This window comes from Xyrauchen texanus, chromosome 46, assembly GCF_025860055.1.
Source record: "Xyrauchen texanus isolate HMW12.3.18 chromosome 46, RBS_HiC_50CHRs, whole genome shotgun sequence".
In the NCBI taxonomy this organism is placed as follows: Eukaryota; Metazoa; Chordata; class Actinopteri; order Cypriniformes; family Catostomidae; genus Xyrauchen; species Xyrauchen texanus.
Window position 1 is genome coordinate 4,255,959 of NC_068321.1, and position 27,749 is coordinate 4,283,707.

At 39.6% G+C, this 27,749-nt stretch overlaps 2 protein-coding genes across 4 annotated transcripts in view; one reads left to right on the forward strand and one right to left on the reverse strand.

Annotated features, from left to right (window-relative positions):
* Positions 1 to 2,569, forward strand: part of mafb (v-maf avian musculoaponeurotic fibrosarcoma oncogene homolog b (paralog b)) — a 111,455-nt gene extending 108,886 nt beyond the window's left edge. The window contains exon 2 of one of the 2 annotated variants that reach the window (XM_052119679.1): positions 1,482 to 2,569. In XM_052119679.1, coding sequence (XP_051975639.1) covers positions 1,482 to 1,512 — 31 coding nt within the window. In that variant the 3' untranslated portion in view covers positions 1,513 to 2,569. The remainder of the gene's footprint in view (positions 1 to 1,481) is intronic. The other variant, XM_052119681.1, reaches the window with a different exon arrangement.
* Positions 2,570 to 2,584: 15 nt separating this feature from the next.
* Positions 2,585 to 27,749, reverse strand: part of LOC127638236 (WW domain-containing oxidoreductase-like) — a 401,462-nt gene continuing 376,297 nt past the window's right edge. For both annotated transcript variants that reach the window (XM_052119676.1, XM_052119675.1), the window contains one exon: positions 2,585 to 2,783. In XM_052119676.1, coding sequence (XP_051975636.1) covers positions 2,592 to 2,783 — 192 coding nt within the window. In that variant the 3' untranslated portion in view covers positions 2,585 to 2,591. The remainder of the gene's footprint in view (positions 2,784 to 27,749) is intronic.

A 27,749-nucleotide genomic window follows, 5' to 3' on the forward strand; every position in this document is an offset into this window, starting at 1 on the left:
ATCAATGACTGTTTGTCTAATAATTGTTCATGGATCCCTGCTTTTTAATAAGTGAAGATGTCCACTTTTCTTAAGAAAAGCCCCCAAACTACTGTACAATTATTTGGTTTCTCAGCATCTTCTACACATTTGAGTTCTTCCCAACAGTGGCTATATATGAGGTCCATATATACACATTCACAACTATTACAAAAGGTGCAAACAATTATTGATGCTCAAGAAGGCAACACAAGAAGAACCAAGGGGTGCAAACTTTTGAACAGGAGTTTATTTGGTGTTTTGTAGCTTTTGAAGGGCAGTACTACATAAAACAATCTCTTATAGATTATTTGCATACATTCTGAAAGGGGTGTGTAAAATTATAAAAACAAAAGGGTTATGCAAATGTCTGCACTTAACTGTATAGGCTATATACTTATGAAAATGTATATTTTATTTTAGATTTAACCACATTTTAGCTTTTTTTAAATGTACAAATTCCATGTAGCCTATTCTATCTATATGATGTCATATTGCACGTGTAATTATGAAATGACTTGTCATGTCAGGTACACATTTTAACACTACATTCACACCATTGTAACCTAAAATTCAAAATACAACTCCCACATCTGAACATATATGTGCATGTACTACATAAAAAGTGCAGTATAGCGGTCTGAATGTGACTCGTGGGGAAATGAACATTCACAGTGACAAAAAATACTTGCTTACATATTCACATGCTGCACGAACCAATAGATCAGCTTCTTTCAGCTTGTTGTTGAAAACAAATTTTTTTATTGGTGAATTTCTACTTGCGCTGACTGACAGGATGACAAAGTGTGTGCAGCAAGCGTATGACGTCATTGTCATGTATCCAAATACATTTCAGCAGATTTGCAGAAAGACTACAATTAAAGTATCGTCAAATCAACGTGCGACGCATCGAAATTACTTTTCTTCTCTGCAAATGACACCAAAGACAAAACAGAGAGGGAAAATGCGTAAAGCAAATGTTAATAGAAAAAAATCAGTGAGCCTACCAGCTGAACCCAGGACATAACTACAATGTTTAGAGAATCGTCAGGACACCGGGACACACCTCTTCAAACAGGACGTCTGATCACCCTACTTCAACGCAACGAGAAAACTATTCCGCAACGATAAAACAATCCCTCATAACATTTATTGCCATGACCTTATGAATTAAAGACTTGTTGCTCTGATTTAAGACCTTTTTAAGGCCTTATTTTGAGGAAGGGCGAATTAAGACATTTTAAGACCTTATTAAGACCCGCAGAAACCCTGAAATAGCTACACATTATGTTTTGTTGTAATTAGTGGTATTAAACTTAATTAAAAAGGCAGAGAGGTCCTAATTTGCATTTCTTGTTTCCAAATATTTTTTTCTTTAAAATAAAAAAACACACCACGGACACAAAGAAGAATCAAATCATGTTTTAATAAAGATCTCACTCTTTTTTCTCTTTGTTTTACAGACAGTGCAACACTGGAATGCTTCTGGCTTAGGGTGACCCACGGCTCCAAGACTGCCACAAAGCACAACCTCTCCAAAATCAACCCCTGATGAAGAAGACTGTGAGGAGAAGGAAGAAGATGGAGGAGTCAGAGAAATAAGAAGCCCTTTATCAACCTGCGTGCCATTCCTCAGCCTTACCCAAAATCCCCAATTACTGACTACACTCTGATTTACAGATGTCACAACAACAATGAAAAATTAGCAAAGCCTTGAAACATCCCTGCATGTCTGACAAAGCAAAATGGACAATAACAGGAACACAAAAAGGAATAACCACCAGATATTTCAAGAATTCAAAGACTTTCCCGTTTTCTGCCATTGTCGGCCCTCCGGTTCTCATATCAGATGCGGTTTTATTGTTCTTCATATTAGCCTAGCGTTTTGTAGAAGATCAGAGGCTCTAGCCAGACGGGGTTTCAAACAACAACAGCATTCAAATTCTTCCAGAATAGCATCTTGTGTATATATTGTGTACATGATATCAATTCAAGCTTATTCTTCGAAATGTGAAAATACCATGTTTGTAAATAGTTCACAAATTTTACATTTCCTGCATTATGTCTCTGTAGATTACACCCCTTAAAACATTTACTCATCATTTGTATTTGTACAGGCATATGGGTTGATATTGATCTTCAAACAGATGAGTATTTGGATGTGGTAAACCTCCACTTGTAAAGGTTAACTTAATTGAAATCATAATAGTAAACATAGTGCCCCCTTTATAGACAACTCAAACATTAGTGCTTGTTAATGAGACATTTATAGAGTGATCTAGACCTAGATAAAACCATAACCCAGTGATTACGCCTTTGAGAGAAACACAATTGAATTGAGTCTCTCGCTGTCTCTCCACATCTCCTTATCTGCTGTAGAACTCCCAGCCCAGATTCCCAGATAACTTCCACCTTTAATTGCCAACGTCCTTGTACAGTTTAGAATTGCATCTTCTCATCTTTTATTTTTTTTGTCCCTTTAAACAATTGTTATTCCATGCCTGCATCCTCTACGTAGTGGTGATGCTCATTTAGGCGACCTTACGGAGGCCGCGAGACCACGCTGGATGGGGTCAAAGCGCCTGAGGTGGATTTGATCTCGCCTGGATGAGCTGCTCGCTGAGTTCCCAAAGACTGAGGGCAGCTGTTGGGTCCTGGGCTTGCAGAGAGGGCAGGCAGCGGAAGCAGTTGTTGTAGTACATCCCTCCGTGACCCTCCAACTCTGGAGCCACGGCACAGTAGACCGTAGTGGCTGCTCCCTGTTGCTGCAATAACACAAGAAAATGAGGACAAAAATCATAATCAACCCAAATAATGTGAGCAAAAATGGAGTTGAGAACTGTATGGAGAAGTGACAGTTGAAAGAATTGTGAAAAATGCTCTTAAACGTGTTGGGGTAATACCAAAGACCATTGACACCAATGCCCAGTATGCAAGGGTCAATAAAACCATCTGAGACTTGTTTTATTTCCCTAAAATTGATCATAAGAATGGGGGAAATCTGCTTCACAGCCTGTCAAAGACAGAAACCATGCAACAGACTGGGAGTTCCTTTATTACTTGTACACAGGCTGTCAACAACCTGCATGCTGTCATATACTGTAGGTACCTGCCAAATACCAGGCTAGGAACCACCAAGATGAGCTGGTTTATGGTGGAACTGGCAAGTTCTATTAAATCTTTTAAGGTGGACTCAAACCTCACAATGTCTGAATGCTGTATGCTGTCTAGAGTTTCAGTTAGCGGAAAAACCAACTGCCAAATGTTGACAACAATAGAAATGACATGCACTTGGTGTTTTCTCCGCAATAAGTAGGAAAAACAGGATACAATGTCTCAGAAACTGGAACTGAGAACTATTAAATTGGCAGGTTTATTGTATATCTCTTATACGCCCTGCCAAGAAACAGACAATGACAAACACACACACATACACAAACAGTATAGCTGTAGATACTGTACATAGCAGAAGGAAGTGCTTTGGGGAAGTCTTGTAAAGAGGACTGTGAGGCAGCCTGCCAAAACTGTCCATTCATCTCATGTCAAAGAGATTTTAGGATGTCACTGATTCAATGGGGACTGCTGGAGAAGGCGTTTGGGTATACACACACTCCAATACGCGCACACATATCAAAATGCTAAAGAAGTTCCAACTCAAAGATTTCAACTAGACAGACTGGCAATTTGGAGATATATACCCCATATCCCAGTGTCCACTGTAATGCCAATACATAATTAGGCTCAATGAAAAGCTGAAAAGATGCATTTGGTTCCAAGTGTGATTCGAACCGGGGTCAGCCAGCATGGGAGGCGGGTGCGCTAACGAGAAGGCTAAAAGCTTCGCTAGTGCATTTTTTGTGGCCAGAGGAGTGAGGTTTACACATACCGCACAGCTATCACGTACCAGCTGGCTCCCGTTACACTCCCTGATCGTGGTCAAGATCACACCCAAACAAACACACACAGGATGAGCTGATCTGTTACAGGAAATTGCATTCCAAAGTTTCGAAGGTTTTTGTACGTTTTCAAGAATGAACTAAGTGGCATTGATGAGCTTGCAGGTTAGTGTATACAACTGGTATAACTGCACAAACTGAACAATTAGAAATGGCGACATTTATTATGCAATTTATCTGTATGTAGCCTTGAAAAGTCTTTAATTCAAGTGTCAAACCACAAAAAGACATACTTGTAACTGAAAATACATTGTGTAGGTTCTATGAAAGATACGAGTTCACTATAGATCATCCACTGATGGCTAGAGTAAATAATCTTTGTCCTGTGATGATTTGGGTCAAATTTAATGGAGAACTATGCGAGTTGCTCTTTGTGGCATTGCAGAATTTTGATGCTGAGTATTGCCGGTGTGTGCGTACCTTTTGTAAAAACTAAATAATTGTTTATAATTTTAGAATGCGCCATGTCGTCCACCAGATGTGTCCAGTGTGCGACCCTCACACCTTACCAAAGTTGTGCTGAGTCAGCTACAGTCGGCAATTGTACTATCTGAAAAATTGAAAAAATCCAGATATATATCGATAATCATCAGGAAAATCTTCGGATTATCAACGCGTAAAAAAGGCAACGATCCCAAGCCTAATATTTGCTCATTATCCTGATTTCATGCTGCATGTAAACACATATAACGCTGTTCTTTCCAGCTTATGTGCATTTGATAAACCCTAACCCCAAACCTAACTCTAAGACAAACCCAACCCTAAACCTAACCAGATGATCTTAAGTCTCATGATTTTCTTGCATTGTTTATGTTTTTAGAATTAGCTGATTTTCGTAATTTATCAGCATATTGGTGTGTATTAAAAGCATTTTGAGTAGAGTTCACTTTTTTGGTAACTACAAACTGGAAAGCAGACAGTGAAGCACTTGCAATCCACCACCACAATTGGATACAATAGGATAGCACAGTAGAGTAGGAAAGACTACTAAAAACCAACAGTAGACTATGCACTTGCCGACCTCCAGAAATGTAATCGCTGCCAGTGTTAACACCCCTTATGTAAGCACAGATGCACAGATGTGTAAAGGTAAAAAGTGTAATATCTGCTCAACTTGAGCCACCAAACATAATTCACAGTCTTCCAAGAATTCCCCATTTTCCACTGTTCGAAAAACAGGTCATCCCTCTAAAAATCATGCCATTTGTTGAGCCTCAAATTGACATGTTGGGCCACTAAAACAGAGCAATGTTTACACCCTTCTAGAAGTCAACTGATCAATGGATTACTTATAGTTGTCTCTGCACATTAATCTTTGAGAGAAAGCATTAAAAACATCAATAAAATGACACACTTTGCCTATAAAATGCTTTCCTCTATACTAAATCTTTCAATATAACTACTATACATTACTATATAATATGCTAGAATATTTAGTCTGGGTTCAGAGTTCAGTCTAGCAATCCCATCCTAACCTCCAAATATTTAATTAAACTCGGAGTACCTCTGAAACTCTGTGAAACATCACAAGCACTCATTTGGGTTGGATAGACAACATGTAGGCCCACGGTCATGCCAATTGTTAGCCCTCAGTTCGATTGTTTACACAAAAGCAAATGACTCTTCACACATCTTGCAGATGCTCGGGCACTTTTCTGCATGGCCAATCATCATCTAATTGTCGGGGATGGTTGGCTAGCCCCGGGTATTTTAGCTGTCTTGGTGAGACAGGGATGAAGATACGAAGGAAAAGAAAAACATGTCAGACAGAATTAGAGCCGACGTGCAGTTCAAATGTTTTCAGACTCGTCTTTTATGTCCCCTCTCACAGAAAAAGCCACCCTGCGCTACTTCACACATGACTCCTGCAGGAAGTTAACTTCTGTGAGGCATACATAAAACGGGTGGTCGCTTTATCTTCAAATAGTGCAGGAGCGTCTCAGATCTGAAAAAGCGCAGGCCAACGTTTAGGAGTGAATGTCTGGCAGGCGTTTACAGATGGGCAACTTTTTAAACAGACACAAATACACAGACACGCAACAGTACAAAGACTTTGGCCCATTTAAGGAGCCAAATCAACAGCTGTAGCACAAGCTGGCAACGACTGTGACAGAGCGCTTGTTAGAAACACACACACACAAACTCGCGGTAAGAAAGCTAAGGCTGCAGTCATAAATTCATTGAGCACACTTCAATACGTCATCTCCATTTAACTGTAGTCGGTGTGTTTTTCTGTATCTTTGTGTGTGTGTGTGTGTGTGTAAATATGACTTGGGTCGAACACCCTTTGAAGTACACAGATGCTGCATATTGCTTTGGTTAGCGCAGAAATAAACATGACATCAAAAGGATGGATCTTTCTGGAGTCTTACCTGCTTTTGCAGTGATAAGTTAATACATATTTGAAGCTGGTAATATGAAAGGACAGAAAATGCCAGTCAACCCCTCTAGCGAACCCAACGCAGTCAATGATGCACGTTATGGGTTCACTGCTCTTGTAATTACATTTAATGTTTTTATATGCACAAAAATGTATTGGCACTCTTTAAAATGAAGCTGTGTGAAATATTTTTCCTGTTTCAGGTGAGACCTTAATAGGAACCCTTGAAAATGATCACTTTTCAATAGCTCATTAGGATTAACAAATGTGCTCTGAAATCCAAATCCTGAATAAAGCTTTAGGAATCATAGAAACACTCTAAAGTATCGATTTTCATAAAGTGACAATATTTTAGAACTTTACGGTCCAGTGTAACAGCTCCCAGCATGATCATATTTTCCTATGTCACCCAGACACATCTATTTGATCTGAATCCAAATCGCATTTACAAGAAATTTGGAATTCTTGTCTTTGGATTCAACAAATAAGGGTCATTGTCTTATGAAATTTTCAGCCGCTCTTAAACAAAAGAGAGAAAGTTTAGGTAGTAAAAATAAATAAAATATCTCATCATCTTTGGTAAAACTCTGCCTCTGTCTAGCAGAAGTCAAAATGTTATTTTTAATCCCAAAACCAAAATTACTGCCGGTGTTATCAGAGCCCTAACCCCAACCCTAATACTAACACTAACCTACCCTAACCTAAACCAACCCAACCCAACCCAACCTAACCTAACCTAACCCAACCCAACCCAACCTAACATAACCCAACCCAAACTAACCTAACCCAACCCAACCCAACCCAACCCAACCTAACCTAACCCAACCCAAACTAACCTAACCCAACCCAACCCAACCCAACCTAACCTAACCTAACCTAACCCAACCTAACCCAACCCAACCCAACCTAACCCAACCTAACAATATGCTAATTATCAGAAATCAGGTTATTAAAAAACTCCTACAACACAAGAAAACTGAGTTTACATGAGATTTGAAATGACTGGATCATTCTCCGATTTCGACGTTAACATGTAACAGGCATGGACATAACACTTGTGCACAATGTATAAGCCGGTAAATGTGTTTACATGCAAAGCTAAATCAGTGTAGTGGTGAAAAATCTACCTGTGTCGATCAATTTATGCTTAAGCCATGTATGACCTAAACCTAATAAAGGAAAACCATGTAACGGGTTAGTTCACCCAAAAATACAAATCCTCTCATGATTTACTTTCCATTAAGCCATCACAGATGTGTATGACTTTCCTTCTTAAGCAGAACCGAAGTGAAGATTTTTACAAGCACATTTCAGCTCTTTTTGTCCATACAATGAAAGCGAATGGGTGCCATCAGTCTGCTGGCTATTTGTCAGTCCAAAAGGCATATTTAGGCAGCATAAAAGTAATTCATTCATCGATCGACTGGAGTCGTGTGGATTACTTTTATGATGCCTAAATATCACTTTTGGATCGTTTAGTAGCCAGCAGACTGAAGGCACCTGTATTCTTGCATTATATGAACAAAAAGAGCTGAAATGTGCTTATAAAAATCTTCACTTCAGTTCTGCTGAAGAAGGAAAGACATACACCTCTGGGATGGCTTAAAGGTGAATAAATCATGAGAGGATTTTAATATTTGTGTGAACTAACTCTTTAAGGTATTTACATGATCTTGTTGGCATATTATGCATAATATGTGTAAGATGTTTCTTTAACATGTGCAACAATGGGTCAGGTTTCAGCCGGTTAGCAAGGCCCAGTTAGTCCCTGCTGTTGATGCCATAAACACACCATGTGGTACCAAAAAAACTAAAAACAAAACATTGTTCTCAATTGATGTCCATGTCACCCATGCCTAAATCTGTTACTGCTCTGCAGGCAACATATAAGTCGCAAGGAACCTCCTTGATGTGCGTTAACCGCTAAGCCACTGCTTCAGTTAAAAAAATAGTTCACCATCTATAGCAAACCACCACCATGTTTTCCTGTGCTCTTCATTTGCCCCTGTTTTCACCTCACCTTGATTAGAATACAGTGCCCACTTGCTCAGTGCTAACATTAATACACTCCACACAAGCTCCATTACAGCATGGCACTCGCAGTGCTAATGCCTTCTGTAATGATGCTGTGTGAAGACTAGTGTGACTAAGATTACCAGCGTTAATGGATGTGGAGTGTGATTTCAGCGCTGGCAAGCGTGCTGCTGTCCCTTAGCCAAACGGCAGACTGAAATGAAGCCGAACCCTTTCCAAATGTGCTTTAGCCCGTTTTCAATGCTTGCCTAGAAGAACCGAGATGTGAGAACACATGTGGTTAATTCCCAGCACTACCATATTAGCTCTGTGCCAATTGAATGAGGCTAACGAAAAACTAGCGGCTAGCTTAGCCGACTTTATTACAGTAATCAGCATCTGAAACACAGCTTAACTCAGATATGCTCGGCATACAGTCGGCTAGATTGTTCAATTGGTGTATAGTCATGTGGTTTATTAGAACTTTGAGCATTGAATACATTCCCATCAAGCTTTCTCAGATGCATCCTCACTAAATATAGATCTACAATTGATCCATTGAGGCTGTAGACTGAAACACCATTTCCTTTCTCCTTTAACAGCGGGACAATAATAGGCTTTCTAACTGTGAGCCTCCTGCTTTGGTGTATTTAGCTGTGGGAGATTGTGAGATTGGATTGTGGATCTTATTGCCGTTATGGTGAACCCCATGGCACTTGACCCTGATGGTTCTTTTGGATTGATAAGCTTTATGATAAAATGCATTAACATGCTAGGCCAGGTACTGCTCACATTTATCAAGAAACAAGGACAGATAATATAGATAGAGAAAGAGCTTACTGTTAAACAAATATTCAAGTCTTTAAAGTCATAATGAAATCAAAATGTCTCAAATTGATATTGATACATTTCTCTGGTTTTATTGTGAACAATTCATTTGTGCACGTTAATCCAAGGAATCCAATGTCTTTGGCCAGGTCCGCACTAATACGTTTTCGTTTTAAAAAGCATCGATTTTGCTACATTTACGTCTGTAATTCATATGGAACGCCATTTTCCTCCAACATAAATGGACACTACGAAAATGCTCTCCACAATCACATTTGGAAAACGAAAAAAGTTAAGAACCTAAAAATGGAGTTTTCAAACTTTAATGGATTAGTGCGGGCGTGATCTTTGTAATCTTTCATAAAAATTTTATAACTTGCTCTGCCTATTAAACGGCTTGCCGTTATTTTGCATGAGATATTGATCTATCAATCCAATCAATTCCCAATGGATAAAATCAAATCCCACCCAAGACATTTTCTCATTAAATATCCTGTTTCACAAACTGAAGTTTTGGGTGTTTTGTCACTGTTTTATCTAGACATTGAGTATTAAGTACTTTATAATAAATTAATGATGAAGACAAAGATTGGAGTCTGTCCCCCCTTATACAGGTATTCAAAATTCTAGGAAAACGTCAAATACCAAAACACGTTTTGGAGCAATACTGACAACCACAACCAAAGCAATTAAAACAAAGAGCAATTTACTGTATATAAGATCCTCATTGAAGAAAGTCACCTTGAAGAAAGTCCCCTAGTGTCGCTTCACTCGACACAACGCCACATTCCCTCCATCAAGAAACGGAGGTTACAACCTTAACCTAGACGTTTGTCACGTTTCCCTGTGCAAATAACTAAAGTCTTCCTGTATTAAAGGCATTTTTTAAATATAAAACCTCATGCAACAGATCCAAATAAGTGCTTTTGTTAAGCAATAAATAATTAAGAATACACCATGTCTCTTCCATGTAGATCTGACTTTTTGTCCAAACCAGCTGCAACAAGCGACAACCGCAACATCACGTTATCGGTTGCTTGGTTTCTATTTCTGTGGTGTAAGGCTGGGTAGCTCCGCCCACAGTGAAACATCATTGGTTCAAAATCCCACTTTACATAACTGTATATTAAACATCAAATTTGGTTAGGGCATGGTGTAAGAGTGCTTCTTTTGATTAAGTGTCAAGAGGGTGTCAAAATGTTTTCTAGGAACTACTAAATAACCTACAATTTCAAGGTTTTTACTACTTAATCCCAGTACTGACGTCCCCAGAGTGCACACCTGGCAATATCTGACTGTATCTAGTGTATCATTTGTGATTTATTCCTCTTTTACCATCAGTATTGAAATCCTGTGCTGGCTGAGAGTTCATAATTAGCAGATGTAGTTTATTGCTGTTAACTAGTACCCCAGTTTCCCTGTAGTCGCTCTACAGTGTGAATGGGCGTTATTCCCTGTACTTTCTCATTCACTCACAATACAGACTATCTGTCATATACAGCATCACGTTATATACGGCAGAGAGTCTCACTTGAAAAAGCAAGTGATGACCTCAATGGGTAAAAAGTAATATCCCTTTGGTTGTGTTCATTTTTCTGTCATTCCTGCATGTGATATGTTTATAAACCGCTGTAAATTCTCCCGTCTCATGTCGTTGCGAGCGATCTGTTCACCTCAACTGTCAGTTCCCCTGTGTTGTAAATACATCTGTAAATATCTTACGGCTATGCATGCTGACACTCTAGCAGTTGTTTCAGGTACTTTTATAATCAAAATCGCATATGGCATGTGCTAATAAAAAAAGATAAAGATGAATAAAGAAAAAGGAACATTAACGATTGGTCAAATAATCATGAGCTCATAAACAGATGTGGAAAATTGTGATTTTTATTTTTAAATCTTGTACTTGTTTGTTTTTTAAGCTGCTGTAAGCAGTTATGTTTTTGGCTGTCATCCCCGATGTGTTTTTTTTCCGATGTTCTTGTAATCTTTCGGAGTTTTGGACATGTTTGTAAGAGGGTTGAGGCAAACACGAAATGAAATGATATCGGGCAGAGGGTGGACAAAACCTCAGATACACACAGAACATGAATTATTAAAAAAATACATTTATGGTATTTGGTTTTGTCTGTTTGCATTGTCTATTTCAAAATGTATTGGTTTATCTTTTGATAAGGAATTGTATTTATTATAATTATTATTATTTTGTGACTCAAAGGCAACACTCAAATGAAAGACTTTTTTTTTCGTTTCTCACTATGTCAACTATATGGCACTTAAATTGCACTGTGTGGCCATGCATTGATTGACTTCAGTGAAACCCATGAATCTAGTTTGCCTCAGCCCTATGCAATGATGTGCACATTTATAACAAACCCAGAGACTATTCTATGAATGACATCATGGATCCAGTGGAAGAAGAGGGACTGTTTTTTTAGGAACGTTTATTTTCAATTCATGACGACCATGATAGTTGGAGGTGTCTGATTTTTAATCCGTGCTAAAGATATTTTAAATTTAATAAATAATAATTGTAACATGATGTTCCGTGGTTTGGTTCTTTGCCCCCACATTCTAGTTTAACCACATGGAATTATATCATGATACTGTGTAGCGAATCAGCTCTATATTCTTCCACCATTAGGAAGCGAATCAGTTCTATGAAATATTAATAATCAATCATAACTTGTTATAATCGATTATGAATATTTGGATCAGTTAATCGGGTTAACTTGATGTAGCTACATTAACATTACAACCAAATACTCGGTTCATCCCGTGAACACTCAATTTTGGTTATTAATTAATTAATTAATAGAAATGTACATTTCCGGGGCAAGGGAAATGTCTTTCTTACTAAGTATTAAGAGCAAGTAGTCAAAATCTATGATTAGTGACTTTAGATATGAGCTTGAGACACAGACAACTTTACATGTGACATGAACAAGACTTTATTAACTAGACTAAACATTTAAACTACTCTAACATACATATACATACATTCATACAGTTTACCAAGGGAAAGAGGGCTGAAGCAGAATACAGGAAGGCAAGAAGTTATAGCATTGTTTGAAGTTCAGCAGATCAACAGCCTGAGCAAACCATCATATTAGTTCTGACACGCCCTTTTTAGAAAGGGGTTAAGGATACTTAATGTATCAAATAATGAGACTAAGTTTGATACTTGCATGTCCCATTTGAATTAAACTGTCCTGATGCAATTTGTTGAGGCTCCAGTTGATCTTTGATGATGTTGTCTTGATGAGAGAGAACCAGTGAGTCAGAGGATCTTGGTGAATGGGCAGTCGAGGCCGTAGCCTGGCACATGCTTGGGAGTCCTTGGGGCCTTTAGTTTGGCATCATTCAGCGAGAGAGTGAGAGAGCACAAGGCTCAGAGAGCAAGAGAGGCTAAGAGCAGCGAAGAGGATAAGAGTTGGTAAGATAAGAGCTAAGAAGAAAAAAAGACTAAGAGGAAGTGGGCGCAGCAATTTTATACCCTCGGGAAACAGGTCCCACCTCTCATTGGCTCGACCAATGAGAAGGGTTTGGGTTCCAGGCGGGAATTTGGTTTATTGCTCTTTGTTGTAAAATTGCCCATTGCATGTGCAAGAAAGAAAATAGGAAATATACTTTTAATACTAATATGTTGTTGTTATCGACATATCATGTACACAGTCATTTCGATCTTCAAAATACCAAGTTATAGAGACCAAATATGCCACACATATGATTTTGGTTAACCATAGTATGCAAAGTCTGAAACATTAACCCATTAGTTTGCAAGAAAACATAGATCAAGCACATTTAAGGGAAAATGTGAGATGGCACATTAGATACATGTCAATATTTATCACATGGATATATAGAATATATATATAGGATTAACAGGGTTCATTTCTCTTTCTCAGTAAGAGAATGAAGGGAGGGTCAGCACTTCTCTGAACATTCCTTTGGAGGTCGTAAAGGCCTCCATTACTCTGGGCAGGAGAATGATTCCTTTGTTCCGTCACGGCTCATTTGCATGTTTCTGGCTGGGTTTATGACGGTAAGAGATTTTGGGCTGAATGACTCAAAAGATGGCAAAATATAACGTAATATCATTCTACGAAGATCTTATATTCGAATTTAGCTCGGACAAATCGTAAGGTTTAATTTGATACCAAGAAAGGTATATTTAGTACACTTAATAAGGGAATATACACTGAGGCTATTAAATATGAGGCCTCAGAGTTTAAAACACACAACGAAACAGTTCTAACGAGTTTGATATACCTCAGAAATACACAACATACAGGGATTACACGTATTTCATTAGCAATATGCAGTTCTGTGTTTAACTGAAAAACACACACACACATTTTTACATTCAAAGTTTCCCCCTTCCTGTCCACATGATAAGCACGTGGTGAGCATGCGGATGTCACATGCGGTTCTCTGTCAATAGTTCATTGTCTCTTTGTCAATACATTTATTGTGCTTGTGGAGGCTGGTTGGCGCTATTTCAGTAATTAGGGGCGTTTTTAACAGTAAGTTCTTGTTTGTTCGTGAATCTGTTAAGGCCACTGATCCTCCGCCATACCTTACAACTGTGATGACTTCATTGATGTATGTCTCTCTCATGGCTCTTTCACATATAGGGTACAAACTGACATTCCATTATATGATGATTTCTTAAGCAATAAAGACACAAAAAGAAATATTAAATATGTTAGATAAACTATTATCTGTACACCCCTCAGCCAGGACGTGACATCATTTTTACCCTTTCAAAATCTTGCTGGGTAGGCAAGTAGGCCTAAATATCATTCTATTTTCTCATTTGTACATTTTTTTTTTCTTTTTTTCTTTAATACATTGTTGACTGCATTTGTCAAGTTCAACCTTTCAATCCTGCTGCAAAAGTTATTTGAAGAAAAATGGTCAAACAATTCATTTTTATCTTTAATTCATGAAAATTTACATTTACTGACAACAAACCAACATTTGGTACCAAACTAAATAATAGGCTAAATCAGGCTAAAACTGCAAACTTGTTCACTTAATTGATATTTGTATTATATACTTTATATTTGGCATGTTTTAATTCACTTTAAATTTTACAATATAAAAATGTTATTTGAAGTTTTTTATTTATTTCACTTTTACATTTATTTAATATAATTTCTAGAAAATATATAATATTTAAAAAATGAATTATAAATAAACAATACTTTTTAATTTTACGATATAAATACTTTATTTCAAGTTTTTTGTCTTTATTTAATTTTTACATTTATTTAATATATTTGCTAGAAAATATATACTATTTTTAAACGAATATAGTTCATTTAAAAATGAATTTTATATTTTTAGTTTCCTTTTGTTTGCAATATAAACATTTGATTTGAAGATTTGTTATTTATTTAATTTTTCAATTGACTTAATTTAATTGCAAGGAAATATATAACATTTTTAATTAAAATAAATCTTTAATTAAAAAAAATATTATACATATTTTGTTAATTTAGTTTTTATTTGAACAATTTAAACATTTGATTTAAAGTTTTTTTCTTTCAATTTTGTATATTAATTTAATGTAATTGCTAGAAAATAATGAAATCACACAAATCTTTAACTGAACCCTATTCATTCCAAAATCTTGGTAACAGGTTAAAGGCAATTTAATAAACTAAAACAGGTCATATACTATATAATTTGACTTTCTGAGGTTTGAGGTCATTCATTTATGAAGATCAACATTTCCTGAAGGTTAAGCACTTAAAAAAACTGATATATATATATATATATATATATATATATATATATATATATATATATATATATATATATATTAAAAGCATATAATAAAATACATTTTGTACCCTATTTATACTGCCAATTAATCATTTAAAATTAAAAAAAATCTATATATTTTTAAGATTCACTGATAAACATTTACAGAACTTGTTTGTCCGATCATATGACCCCCACCCCCAACTAAAACTAAAACTCTATTACAAAAGACTGTAAAAAAACAACTCCAATAACATTTACATAGTTCCTCTTTTAGCTTTCTTCTGTCCATCCCTTTCTCCATCTGTTTTTCCCTCTTTTATGTTTACTTTAGCATTCAGCAGTATTGTTCTGAGCGAGCTGACAGCTCATCTGAGCGTGCTCCGGCCAGCTGTGCTGGGGGCACTGGGTAAAGAGTAAACAGCCACGATGGCCATTCTTTCTGCCCAATGAACCGCCAGAGAGAGGATTTAAACCACAAAACACACTTCACAAACTCTGCACACACACACCTCCATGGCCCGTGTACCGAAAACAGAGAAATAATGGTGCTTTCAGAGTGCAGGGGTGTACTGAACCATCTCCTCTATTGAGGAGTCCTGTGATAGTGTACACAGAGTCATAGAGCAAACAGAAGCAACACAGATGAAGCAGACAGACAGCAATATGGTGCATCTGCAACTGCAAAAAGCCTCAATCTGAGCAGCGAGAGACCTGGGGGTCAAGGCAACCCGGAGGTCAAGGCACGGAGGAAAAGTGACTGAAAAGCAGAATAAACTCAGAACATATGACAAATTAGAGCAAAATGAAAAACTAAAGGATAGGGTTAACTAAAGGATTATAAATAAATACATAATAAGTAAAAACAAACTCAATCTCAATTTAAATCTAAACTCTGCATATGATGAGTTTGACTTTGACACATATTTACATTTAATAGAGAGAACATTATCTCAATAACAGACTTAGAGGCTCTTCCGCACAAAACCGCTCGACACAGTGCACTTTCTGGTTTATGACTCGGTATCTTTTGTGAATGGCAAATTTCTACACACACATATACACTAAAAAAAAATATCAAAATTAATTTAAAATTTCTCATTTTGTTGTATTAATCACAGGAAGTTATCAAAACAGACAGGGGGAATGAATTAAGACCAGGGGATGGTTACGATTTCCAACGCCCAAAGCAACTGTCCAAGTAGAGGCACCTGGGGTGAAATAGTTTTGACATTTTTCAGGCTGTTGACGAAATTGGAAACAAATCTTGGTAATTTTTTATTGGCTCAGAAATGGCTTTTATTTTGACAAAACATTGATATTATTTCACAGTTTACAATGTTCCTCATTCTGGTGAAATTATGTCACCTCCTACATTTCTGTGATACTGTGTCACACTTTTATTTTTGTATAATAACTAGGGCTGTCGATTTAACGTGTTATTTCAGTGTGATTAATTATATAAAAAAGTATGCGGAAAATAAATGAATGCAATTAATCATGTCACCGGACCTGAGCAATTCAAGCTTTAAGTACCATCTGTTTTCTCCAGGGGGCAGTAAGCAAAACTTTAGCTGTATAGACAACGAGCAGCTTATGCAGAGAACCCTTCAGCTAACAGCACAACACGAGAACACGTTCTTGCATTCAAAACACAGCTTGATGGAGAGCAAATCCGAACTTAGGGATCTCCAGACATGTTTTTCTAAGTCTTAAACTACGTTTAACTTGACACAGCAACCTATAAATGGTACGTTTATGACGTGACGCAACCAAAGTGAGACGCTCCAAAAGTGTGTGAACATTGACGGGTCCTTAGACAAGCCCTTGTGATAAATCTCCAACTGATTGACAAATTCAACTGCTAAATAGATTGCTGTGAACTGTAGGCCAATGATTGGCTTATGTTTAATAATATGCAAATAAACAATAAATTGGATTCTAAAGCCGCTTTTCGTATTGTCTTATCAATGATTAACTCTGCCACAATAATGTAATGCATTTGAATTATCTGAATAAGAATTGTTGACTTGTTGTAGATCAAAATCGAAATCACATGTTATTATAGCGTTATAGTGTTGTTGAAGAACACCATGAAGGAGAGAATTGCAGTTTTGGCAGTATTGGCAGTATTAATCCATGATTTCAGGTAGATTAATATTTAGGCGGGGCTCTGCCCTACCTGCCCATATAGATGAGCCACACCTGAACAGCGCGTTACACCTTGAGTGTTCTGCCATTTAACAGGCGTCCGGGGTCCCATGCAATTGTGTGGTTTGTGCAGTGGTTAACACTGCTACCGATTAAGACACTTGAACCTGTGCTTACTACATGAGCACCACAGTTTCAATCATGTGCATTCACCACTGAGAGATAACAATGGTGACAATTATATGATTTGGGTACAAAGGCGAAAAATCTAAAACTGTTAACCAAACAGAGGGTTTCCAGTACAACCGTTGTCCTTTTACTGATGACAATCTTTCTCCTTCTCTCTCCTCACCTCCAGAAAGGAGGGATGGTAAAGGATGATCAATGTGCGTGCAGGACTGCCGCTGAATGAGGCTTGATGATTACACTCTCGTATTCTTTTGTCAGGGCCATAAGGTAGCAGGACCTTGCCCCACCACATGCATTAAATCCTATTAAAATCGCCTTCATTACAGCGGACGCCTGTGTGTAATGGAATGGGGAAAGGCGCCCTCCGTCTCCCCTGAGTCTCGTTCTACTGATGGTGGAGCCCATTCTCACAAACCCATTCTCACTCTCTCAAGGGTGAGTAATAACATTCATGTTGGTGAGGTGTGCCGAGCAGAGACGCCCATGTAGATTTCCACAGCCTTGGGACAACTGGCTACACACCAGATTTTCTTGTTATTTTATTATTTTGGTCCATTTTGGTTCTGTTATTGTTTTAGTCGTTTAAATGAAGCATATGATTAGATGTATTTTTAGTCTCACAGAATGAACATTACTGCAACAACATTTTTGTAAACCGAGTTTTACGTGCCATGTTCAACGTTTCACGGCAGTTGGCGAAATGAACACCAGAGGCGCTACAACAACTGTGTGTACAATGGCTGATTATGACTTTCTAAACACTTATTTTTCACACTTTCACTCACACACTGCTATGTTATGATGAAACACTTTTACTCTACTGTATCATTTGAAAACGACGCATTTTAACGCTTGTATTAAAGACCCACCTACATTTACACACTTATTCCAATATGACTAGCTTGCGCGGTAGCTCACCTGATAAAGTGATGGACTTTGGACTGGGAAGATCACACAAGCTAACACGTGAGATAAGAGAGTCATAGAGGCGACACAAAATGACGTGGTTGCTTTAGAATATGTTCTTTTCGAGTTCCATTGGCTTTAAGGACACTATAGTTTAGGTTTAGGTGCTGGTTAGGGTAAGGATACCTGTTTTGTTCACCTCTCATTTGCTTTTAGAACACTATCGGTTAAGGTTAAGTTTAAGTTAAAGTTTTAGGTTAGGTTGATGCGTTTTACTCATTAAAACCTCCATCTAATTTTCACCATTAAAACCTTGTCTGATTACGACATAATTTCACTCGCGTTTGGCACCCCCAGCTGCTCGAAAAGCAACATTAGTGACATGCTGTTCATTACCTCAGAAAATTATTTCAACTCTTCCTTCCGCATTTGAAAACATGCCTGCTCTCATGAAAATGAAGTGCCTACAGCGACATTTTTGATAATGACAAAATGGTTCATTACAAGTATTGCGGCAGTTCTGTGGTGAAATATCCACTATGTGGCGCTAAAAGCGAGTTCAATGTTCTGTCGTTTTTAAGATTAATGCTTTATCGAGAAAAACAAAACCGACCTTCCTTCCCTAAACCTTAAACATAAACCTAACGGATAGAGTCATAAAAAGCAAATGTGAGATGAAAAAAGCAATTGCTGAGGAAACCATGTCATTTTTTGGTGCTTTTGTGACACTTTCAACTCACATGTCAACTTTGCATTGCAAGTGTAACACTATCATTTGATCTACTGCACAAGTCATGCACTATAGTAAAAGTGTTTTGATGTCATAAGATCAGAGGAACAGGGCAAAAAGTATGTGTTTATGTACTGATAATCTGCAGCTTTACTCGTGATATGTGTGAAAGTGAATAAAAGTAATTGTGCAAACATGTAGTTATAGTAACGTGATTCTAAGAAACCAGGTTGGTAAAAACATGATCTTTGCTGTTAAGCACTTACAATGAAAGTCTATGGGGCAAGGAATTCCAAAATGTTTTGTTAATAATTTTTTTATGGAAGAATTAGCATATCAATAAGCTGTTTAAATCATCCTTGTAGTGGTGGTACTACTTTCTACGTGTTACTGATATAATTCATGTACTATGATTTTTCTCTATGTAAACTCTCCCTTTCTTGTATCCTTGAGCTTACTGTGTGAAATACTATATATAACTTTACACACTCTATAACACTAGTCTATTGTTAGCATGTATAATGTTTATGTCTTGTGGCTATACTTTTAGCACAATTATAAATTACTACAGTATATGACACTAGTCACATTGTGTCCACTACAAGGAAGGCCAACAGAGAGATTGAGAGGGCGACTGGTGCACTGAGAGCTGGCACAGCGGTGTAAGTAATTGCCAATCACTGTGAAAGAGTCTCCTCGCCTCTCAGAATAAAGTGCTGCTTGTCATCAACTCAGAGAAACACAGAAAAGTGAAATCGGACATAGTCTGACAAATGGCGAGAGCAGAGAAATAAACGCTGTTTAAAGGCCAATTATTCACAGTCTCCCTAACAGGACAACAACACCCTGGTGTGGACCTGCTTTCCCAAGATCAAGTGTATGTCAGTCGTCACGCTCGAACGTGAGAAGAACGTGGAGAGAGGGGACACGCGTGAGTGTGTGTGTGTGTGTGTGTGTGTGTGTGTGTGTGTGTGTGTGTGTGTGTGTGTGTGTGTGTGTGTGTGTCAAAAATGAGAATCGTAGGGGAGGGTTGAATGCGGGTCAGAGCGGGGGTATTAGGACACAAGGCACCGATAGGGAAAACGACTCGACTCGGAAGGACTTGTGCAGCCACTGTGAAACTATCTGGTTTTTATCTTTCGGAAGGACTTCCGAGGTGATCTGAAGAACATAATTATTTTCAGCTAATAAAAGCAGCATATGCTAAGACAATAAAAGTCCTTATTGGACATCTATTCATTAAAATGGTGGCTGTAAAAAAAGAGGAGAACTTTTGCATACGGATGGATTTAAAATGAATCAGAAAATCAGCTTAAAGCTGGGCGTTTGCCCGCGCTCTGAATTGAGCTGAATAAAACATAAGCGGGGTGTGGGTTTATTGGGCGTACTAGCCCCTCTCAAAGATCTTTGAAGGAGGAAGAAATTGGCAGCAATTTAACCCTGCTCATTCATTTCTGCAGAAGGTAATGACTGCAGGTCACCAGAATAAAGGAGGTTTGAAAAAAATGGGGGAAAAAAAAGAGTTTGGTCGGGTTGTGACTGCAGGTCTTTAGAGTTTGATCAAGGAGCTTAGAAATCTTTCATCCTCTGCACCTGTGTCCACTTCAAAAACCTCAATCATTCTCTCTCTTTCAGTTAGACGCCATTATATTCTTCCCAAAGGAATATGTTAAAGTATTGCTTTAGGAATGATGATATTTGATGAGTATAATGCTGTATACGTTACTTAATAATGGCCCAGAACTTATATACTACAGTTTTCAAACATCAACTTACAGTGCATTCAGAAAGTCTTCAGACACCTTCATTTTTTTTACATCAATCTACACTCCATACCCCACAATAGCACAGCAAAAATCTGATTTTTGATAACTTTGCAAATGTATTAAAAAAGAAAAACTGATATATCACATGGACAAAAGTATTCAGACCCTTTGCCTTTTGAGCGCAGGTGCATCCCATTTCTCTGGATCATCTTTGAGAAGTTTCTACACTTTGATTGGAGTCCACCTGTGGCAAATTCAATTGATTGGTCATGATTTGGAGAGGCACACATCTCTCTATATAAGTCTCACAGCTGAAAATGCATATCCAAGAAAAACCAAGCCATGAGGTCAAAGGAACTGCCTGCAGAGCTCAGAAACAGGATTGTTTCAAAGCACAGATCTGGGGAAGGCTACAAGAATGTTTGAGCTGCATTGAAGGTTCCCAAGAGCACAGTGGCCACAATTCTCAAATGGAAGAAGATTGGAACAACCAGGACTCTTCCTAGAGAGGGCCGCCCAGCCAAACTAAGCAATCAGGGGAGAAGGGCCTTGTTAAGAGATGTGACAAAGAACCTGATGGTCACTCTGGTTTAGCTCCAGATATCATGTGTATCATGCAAGACTCCACTGATCTGGGCTTTATGGCAGAGTGGCTAGACGAAAGTGCAAGACATAAAAAAGCCCCTTAAGGACTCTCAGATTTTTGAGAAACAAGATTCTCTGGTCTGATGAAATGAAGATTGAACTGTTTGGCCTCAATTCCAAGCGGCATATCTGGAGGAAACCAGGCACTGCTCATCACCTGCAAACAATACCATCCCATAGGTGAAGCATGGTGGTGGTAGCATCATGCTGTGGGGGGTGTTTTTCAGCAGCAGGGACTGGGGGACTGGTCAGGGTTGAAGGAAAGCTAAACGCCGCTAAATACAGAGATGTCCTTAATGAAAACCTGGTCCAAAGTGCTCAGGACCTCAGACTGGGCCGATGGTTAAACAGGACAATGAACATAAGCACATAGCCAAGACAACACAAGAGTGGCTTAGGGACAACTCTGTGAATGTCCTTGAGTGGCCCAGTCAGAGCCCAGACTTTAACCCAATCGAGCATCTCTGGAGAGACCTGAAAATGGCTGTCCACTGATGGTCCCCTTCTAACCTGACAGAGCATGAGAGGATCTGCAGAGAAGAATTGCAGAAAATCCCCAAATCCAGGTGTGCATAGCTTGTCGCATCATACCCAAAATACTTGAGGCTGTAATCGCTGCCAAAGGTGCTTCAACTAAGTACTGAGTTAAAGGACTGAATACTTACAGTATGTCAATGAGATATTTCAGTTTCATGCGATATTTCATTTTTTTCACCACAAAGGATGCCACTGCTTTCCAACAAAAACATTTCTGTGCACCTAAAGTTTGCTAAAGACCACCATGACACTCCACAGTGCTACTGGGAAAATGTCTTGTGGACTGATGAAAATAAGGTTTAATCATTTATGAAGAATATGCAGCACTACATATGGCTTAAAAAGGGCACTACATACCAACATGAAAATCTGTGAAGTACGGTGAAGGGAGCATCATCATTTGGATATACTTTGGTGCTTCGGGGCCTGGAATGCATGCCATCATCGATTGAAAACTGATATCCCAAGTTTGTCAAGACATCCTACAGGATAATATCAGGGTGGCTGTGCACCAGTTGAAGCTCAGTATAAATTTGGTGATGCAGCAAATCTACTACAGAATAGCTTAAAAAACACCTTTTGGAGTGGACCAGTCAAAGCCCAGACCTTATCCCAGTAGAGATGATGTGGAATGACCTCAAGAGTGTCGTTCACACCAGAACACACTAAGAATGTGGCTGAGCTGAAGCAGTTCTGTTAGGAAGAATGGTCCAAAATTCCTTCTGAACATTAGATTTTTTGTGGTTAACACTATGCATCAAATGCTGTCGATTGAGCTTAACTTGTAATAAACATTATTTTATATAGTAGGCAGTATTCAGTGCATACTGCATAGTAAGCTAGTATTCCACTAGTCCCTCTCTCGCCTATTTTAGGCTTCAAGCTTCTGCATGCGTGTGAGTTTGTGTGATCAGTGCACCTGATTGTTGTGTAATGGAGGAGTCGGGCCGGTAGCAGCAGCTCAGAGGCCCAGTCAAGATTTGCTCAGCTAAGTCAAGCCCAGCAGAACACAGGTGGATTAATAAGGCCACAGACAGGTGCACTCTCCTCCACAGCGCCCAACGCTCTAATTGGTCTCATAAGGCAGCATGTGCTCTGAGACTGTGGCTCCTGTCCTGAAGAATTCCTTCACTCGATTGTGATTGTGCATACACACTCATACATGTGTGAGATGACTAACACTCACAGGCTCTCATTAGCAGGGTTTGAGGGGTGTCTACCTTAATAAAGTCATTATCACACCTGTGACTGCAAGCTGAGAGACAAGCAACCTGGAATTTGATATGTGCACGCACGCACGCACACACACACACACACACACACACACACACACACACACACACACACACACACACACACACACACACACACACACACACAAAATGTAAAGGAATATTCTGGGTTCAGTACAAGTTAAGCTAAAAAATTCCCTCCTTTTCTTTAAAAAAAAAAAGCTAAAAAACTGGATTCTAGTGATGTACTTACACTGGAAGTTAATTTTTGAATGTTAAAATACTGTTTCAAAAGATTAGATACAAGATAAAAAAATATGCATTTTAACATGATTTAATTGTGACAAAATCAATTACTAACCTTTTCTATGTAGTTATAGCCAATTTTACAACTTCATTGCCATGACGATAAAATGTCGATAAACCCTAAAACCCTAAAATTATGATTTAAACATCTTTACAGCATAAATAATACACAAGTTTTAACAGAGGATTTAATGCAAGTGCTTTTATAAAATTATAAACTTCCACAAAAGAAAATCCACTTATTACACACAATATTTATCATTGCTCTGTTTGTAAGGTGATTCTGGTGAAAAAAAAAAAAAGACGATAAAAAAAAAAGGAAAAAAATGCATAAAGGACGTAAAATACAATACTGTAATTAATACAGTATATATATATATATATATATATATATATATATATATAATTATATAAAATTTATTTTAAATCATAATGTTTAATTAATCCTATCAGCCGTTGTAGCCAAGTACATATAAAATGTTTACTGAACTAAAAATGTATTTAAAAATAATTAATGCATGTTTTCCAGTTTTTCCACAATACAGTGATAACAAAAGCAATATTTACCTACATATCTTTTTACAAAACACTTTTTTTTAATGAACAGCATGTGCAAAACCTTCTACTTCACATTTTGCAATTAGGTTATTCTTTAATATTATTTTAACCCGACAATTTTTTATTGTTGTCCAATTTGTTATTATAATATGATACAGCTTTATATTATTACTCTAAGGATTTGTTGTATACAATAGTAATATATTTACTAGTAATTAATTTAATAATATTTAGTCTTATTTACTTTCACCCGGAGCTCATATAGTGACACTGCAGTGTATTGTTCACCATGTTGCAAAAGGTTGTATTTTATGTAGGCATCGTAGCAACATTTGTAACAGTAATAGTCACAGCGGCCCCTCAACACACTAGAGCAGAAGGGGGGGAAACAACATTGCCGTTTATCAATCACTGAAACTTCACTTGGTTCAGAACAATCTGGAATAATGTTAAACATTGTAACAGTCGCCTCTTTGCAGCCTGAACTTATATTTGAATATTTGTGACAAAATAGTTGTGACACCTGCACTAAAAACGAATCGGTTAACTTACGTAACCTCAGGTCTCTCTAGAAGAGGGAACGAGTATTGCGTAAGCTAGCTTACGCTACGGGAAAGATTCATCTTTTCTGAGATATTGAAGCCAAAAAATTATCCTTAATTTTGTATCCATTGTCAACGCAGTGCAGCAACTGCATACCTTGAGCGGGCTAGCTAGCGAGCTCATAGGTTGCTCTGCGGCAACTGCTGCAGCCTATAGACGAACTTGAGTGAACTTGCGTCCAATGACGAGGCTCAGCGCCATCACTGTATCAAAGCCCACCAAAATGGGCGTGGCTCGAGTGCATATAAGCGTAAGTTCAGTAGGCTGGAACCCTGGTTTTCATTGAATGAAGCGAAAATCGCTCATGGCGCGAAGCACGGCCGGCTACGCTAATACTCGTTCCCTCTTCTAGAGAGAACCGAGGTTACGTAAGGTAACCGTTTAGTTCTCTTCACGAGAGGTTCTCTCAGTATTGCGTAAGCTAGCTTACGCTCACGAGAACCCATTGTCAGCGCCGTAGCGCCAAGCATCCACTGCATGAGCCCCGGGGGTGGGGGGACCCGGGGGAGCCCTTGTGAGTGGGGAAATAATATTTGGCCAGCAAGAGTGCGGGCCAGTGTGTGTGTAATACATAAGCACATAGTGGGAAGGAAAAGACTGTGTGGAATGTGTCCCATCAGTGCAGCTCACCAGGGGAGCTGTAGCGTATTAAACCACTAGTAGTTTTGCCTGCAGGGCGGGCACTTTCAGATTGTAAAATCTGACAAAGGTGGAGGGGGAAGCCCAGCCCGCTGCCACACATATGTCGTGAATGGAAATCCCGCTGGACCATGCCCACGAGGAGGCCATGCCTCTAGTGGAGTGAGCCCTAATGCCTAACGGGCATGGTAGGTCTTTGACGCCGTACGCGGCAGCAATAGCGTCCACTATCCACCTAGACAGTGTCTGTTTCGAGTGGCGAAACCTTTGGTGTGCCCTCCGAACGAAGCGAAAAGCTGCTCAGAGCGTCTGAAAGAGGCGGAGCGCGCAGTATACAATCTCAGCGCTCTGACTGGGCAAAGGAGATTGGCGTCGCGTTAGCTATCGGATGCTGGCAGCTGATAGGGAAATGACTTGTGCTCTGAAAAGAGTACCGATCACCTTGGGGACATAGCCGTGTCTAGGCTTTAAAATGACCTTGGAGTCACTTGGTCCAAACTCAAGACACGCAGCGCTGACAGACAGCGCGTGAAGGTCTCCCACACGTTTAACTGATGACAGGGCAGTCAGAAAAACGGTTTTGAGTGAAAGGTATTTCAAATCCACGGATTGAAGCGGTTCGAAAGGAGGGGCTTTCATAGCTTCGAGAACTACGGAAAGATCCCAGATAGGAGCCGATGGGGGGCGCGGGGGATTCATCCTTCTAGCTCCCCTGAGGAAGCAGATGACCAGCTCGTTTTTTTCCCAGTGACTGGCCGTGCAGGGGTTCAGCAAACCCGCAATGGCCGCCACGTACACTTTGAGCGTGGATGGGGATCTGCCCTTATCCAGCAGCTCTTGTAAAATCACGAGCAGCGACGACACCCCACATGTCCGTGGGTCCAGGTCTCTGTCGGTGCACCATTTTGAAAACACAGACCATTTGGACGCATAGAGTCTTCTCGTGGAAGGGGCTCTAGCGTGTATGATAGTGTTTATTACTCCTTCTGGCAAAGCGACGGGTAGTCGTTGATCACCCACGCGTGCAGCGCCCAGCGCTCTGGGTGGGGATGCCAGATCATGCCGCGAGCTTGAGAGAGGAGATCTGCTCTCACTGGAATGGGCCACAGGGCTGTCAGTGACAGCTGCATAAGCTCCGGGAACCATGTCTGATTCTCCCAGCGCGGGGCTATGAGGAGCACCGAGTGTCGCGTTTCCCTGATCCTCTGCATTACCTGTGGCAATAGCGAGATGGGAGGGAAGGCGTAAAGCGGGCGGTTGGGCCAGTCCTGGGCCAGCGTGTCCTCGCTTTTCGAGAAAAATACTGGGCAGTGAGAGTTCTCTTCTGACGCAAAGAGGTCTATCTCTGCTCTGCCGAATATGCTCCATAACTTCTGGACTGTTTGACCGTGCAGGGACCATTCCCCTGGGGAAATATTGTCTCTGGACAGTCTGTCTGGGCCGTCGTTCAGGTGGCCTGGCACGTGCGTCGCCCTCAGCGAGCGCAGGTGGCACTGGGACCAACTTAGTATGCGTTTTGTCAGATGGAAGAGGTTCCTGGATCTGACACCGCCCTGACGGTTTAGATAGGATACCACCGATCTGTTGTCCGAACGGACGAGGACGTGGTGACCCTGAATGCCGAGAGGAAACGCACGAGCGCGTACTCGACCGCTATCATTTCCAGACAATTTATGTGAAGGAGCTTTTCCTGAACTGACCATAGGCCAAAAACCGGAGAGTACGCGGCAGCAATAGCGTCCACTATCCACCTAGACAGTGTCTGTTTCGAGGCGGCGAAACCTTTGGTGTGCCCTCCGAACGAAACGAAAAGCTGCTCAGAGCGTCTGAAAGAGGCGGAGCGCGCAGTATACAATCTCAGCGCTCTGACTGGGCAAAGGAGATTGGCGTCGCGTTCGCTATCGGATGCTGGCAGCGCTGATAGGGAAATGACTTGTGCTCTGAAAAGAGTACCGATCACCTTGGGGACATAGCCGTGTCTAGGCTTTAAAATGACCTTGGAGTCACTTGGTCCAAACTCAAGACACGCAGCGCTGACAGACAGCGCGTGAAGGTCTCCCACACGTTTAACTGATGACAGGGCAGTCAGAAAACGGTTTTGAGTGAAAGGTATTTCAAATCCACGGATTGAAGCGGTTCGAAAGGAGGGGCTTTCATAGCTCGAGAACTACGGAAAGATCCCAGATAGGAGCCGATGGGGGCGCGGGGATTCATCCTTCTAGCTCCCTGAGGAAGCAGATGACCAGCTCGTTTTTTCCCAGTGACTGGCCGTGCAGGGGTTCAGCAAACCCGCAATGGCCGCCACGCACACTTTGAGCGTGGATGGGGATCTGCCCTTATCCAGCAGCTCTTGTAAAATCACGAGCAGCGACGACACCCCACATGTCCGTGGGTCCAGGTCTCTGTCGGTGCACCATTTTGAAAACACAGACCATTTGGACGCATAGAGTCTTCTCGTGGAAGGGGCTCTAGCGTGTATGATAGTGTTTATTACTCCTTCTGGCAAAGCGACGGGTAGTC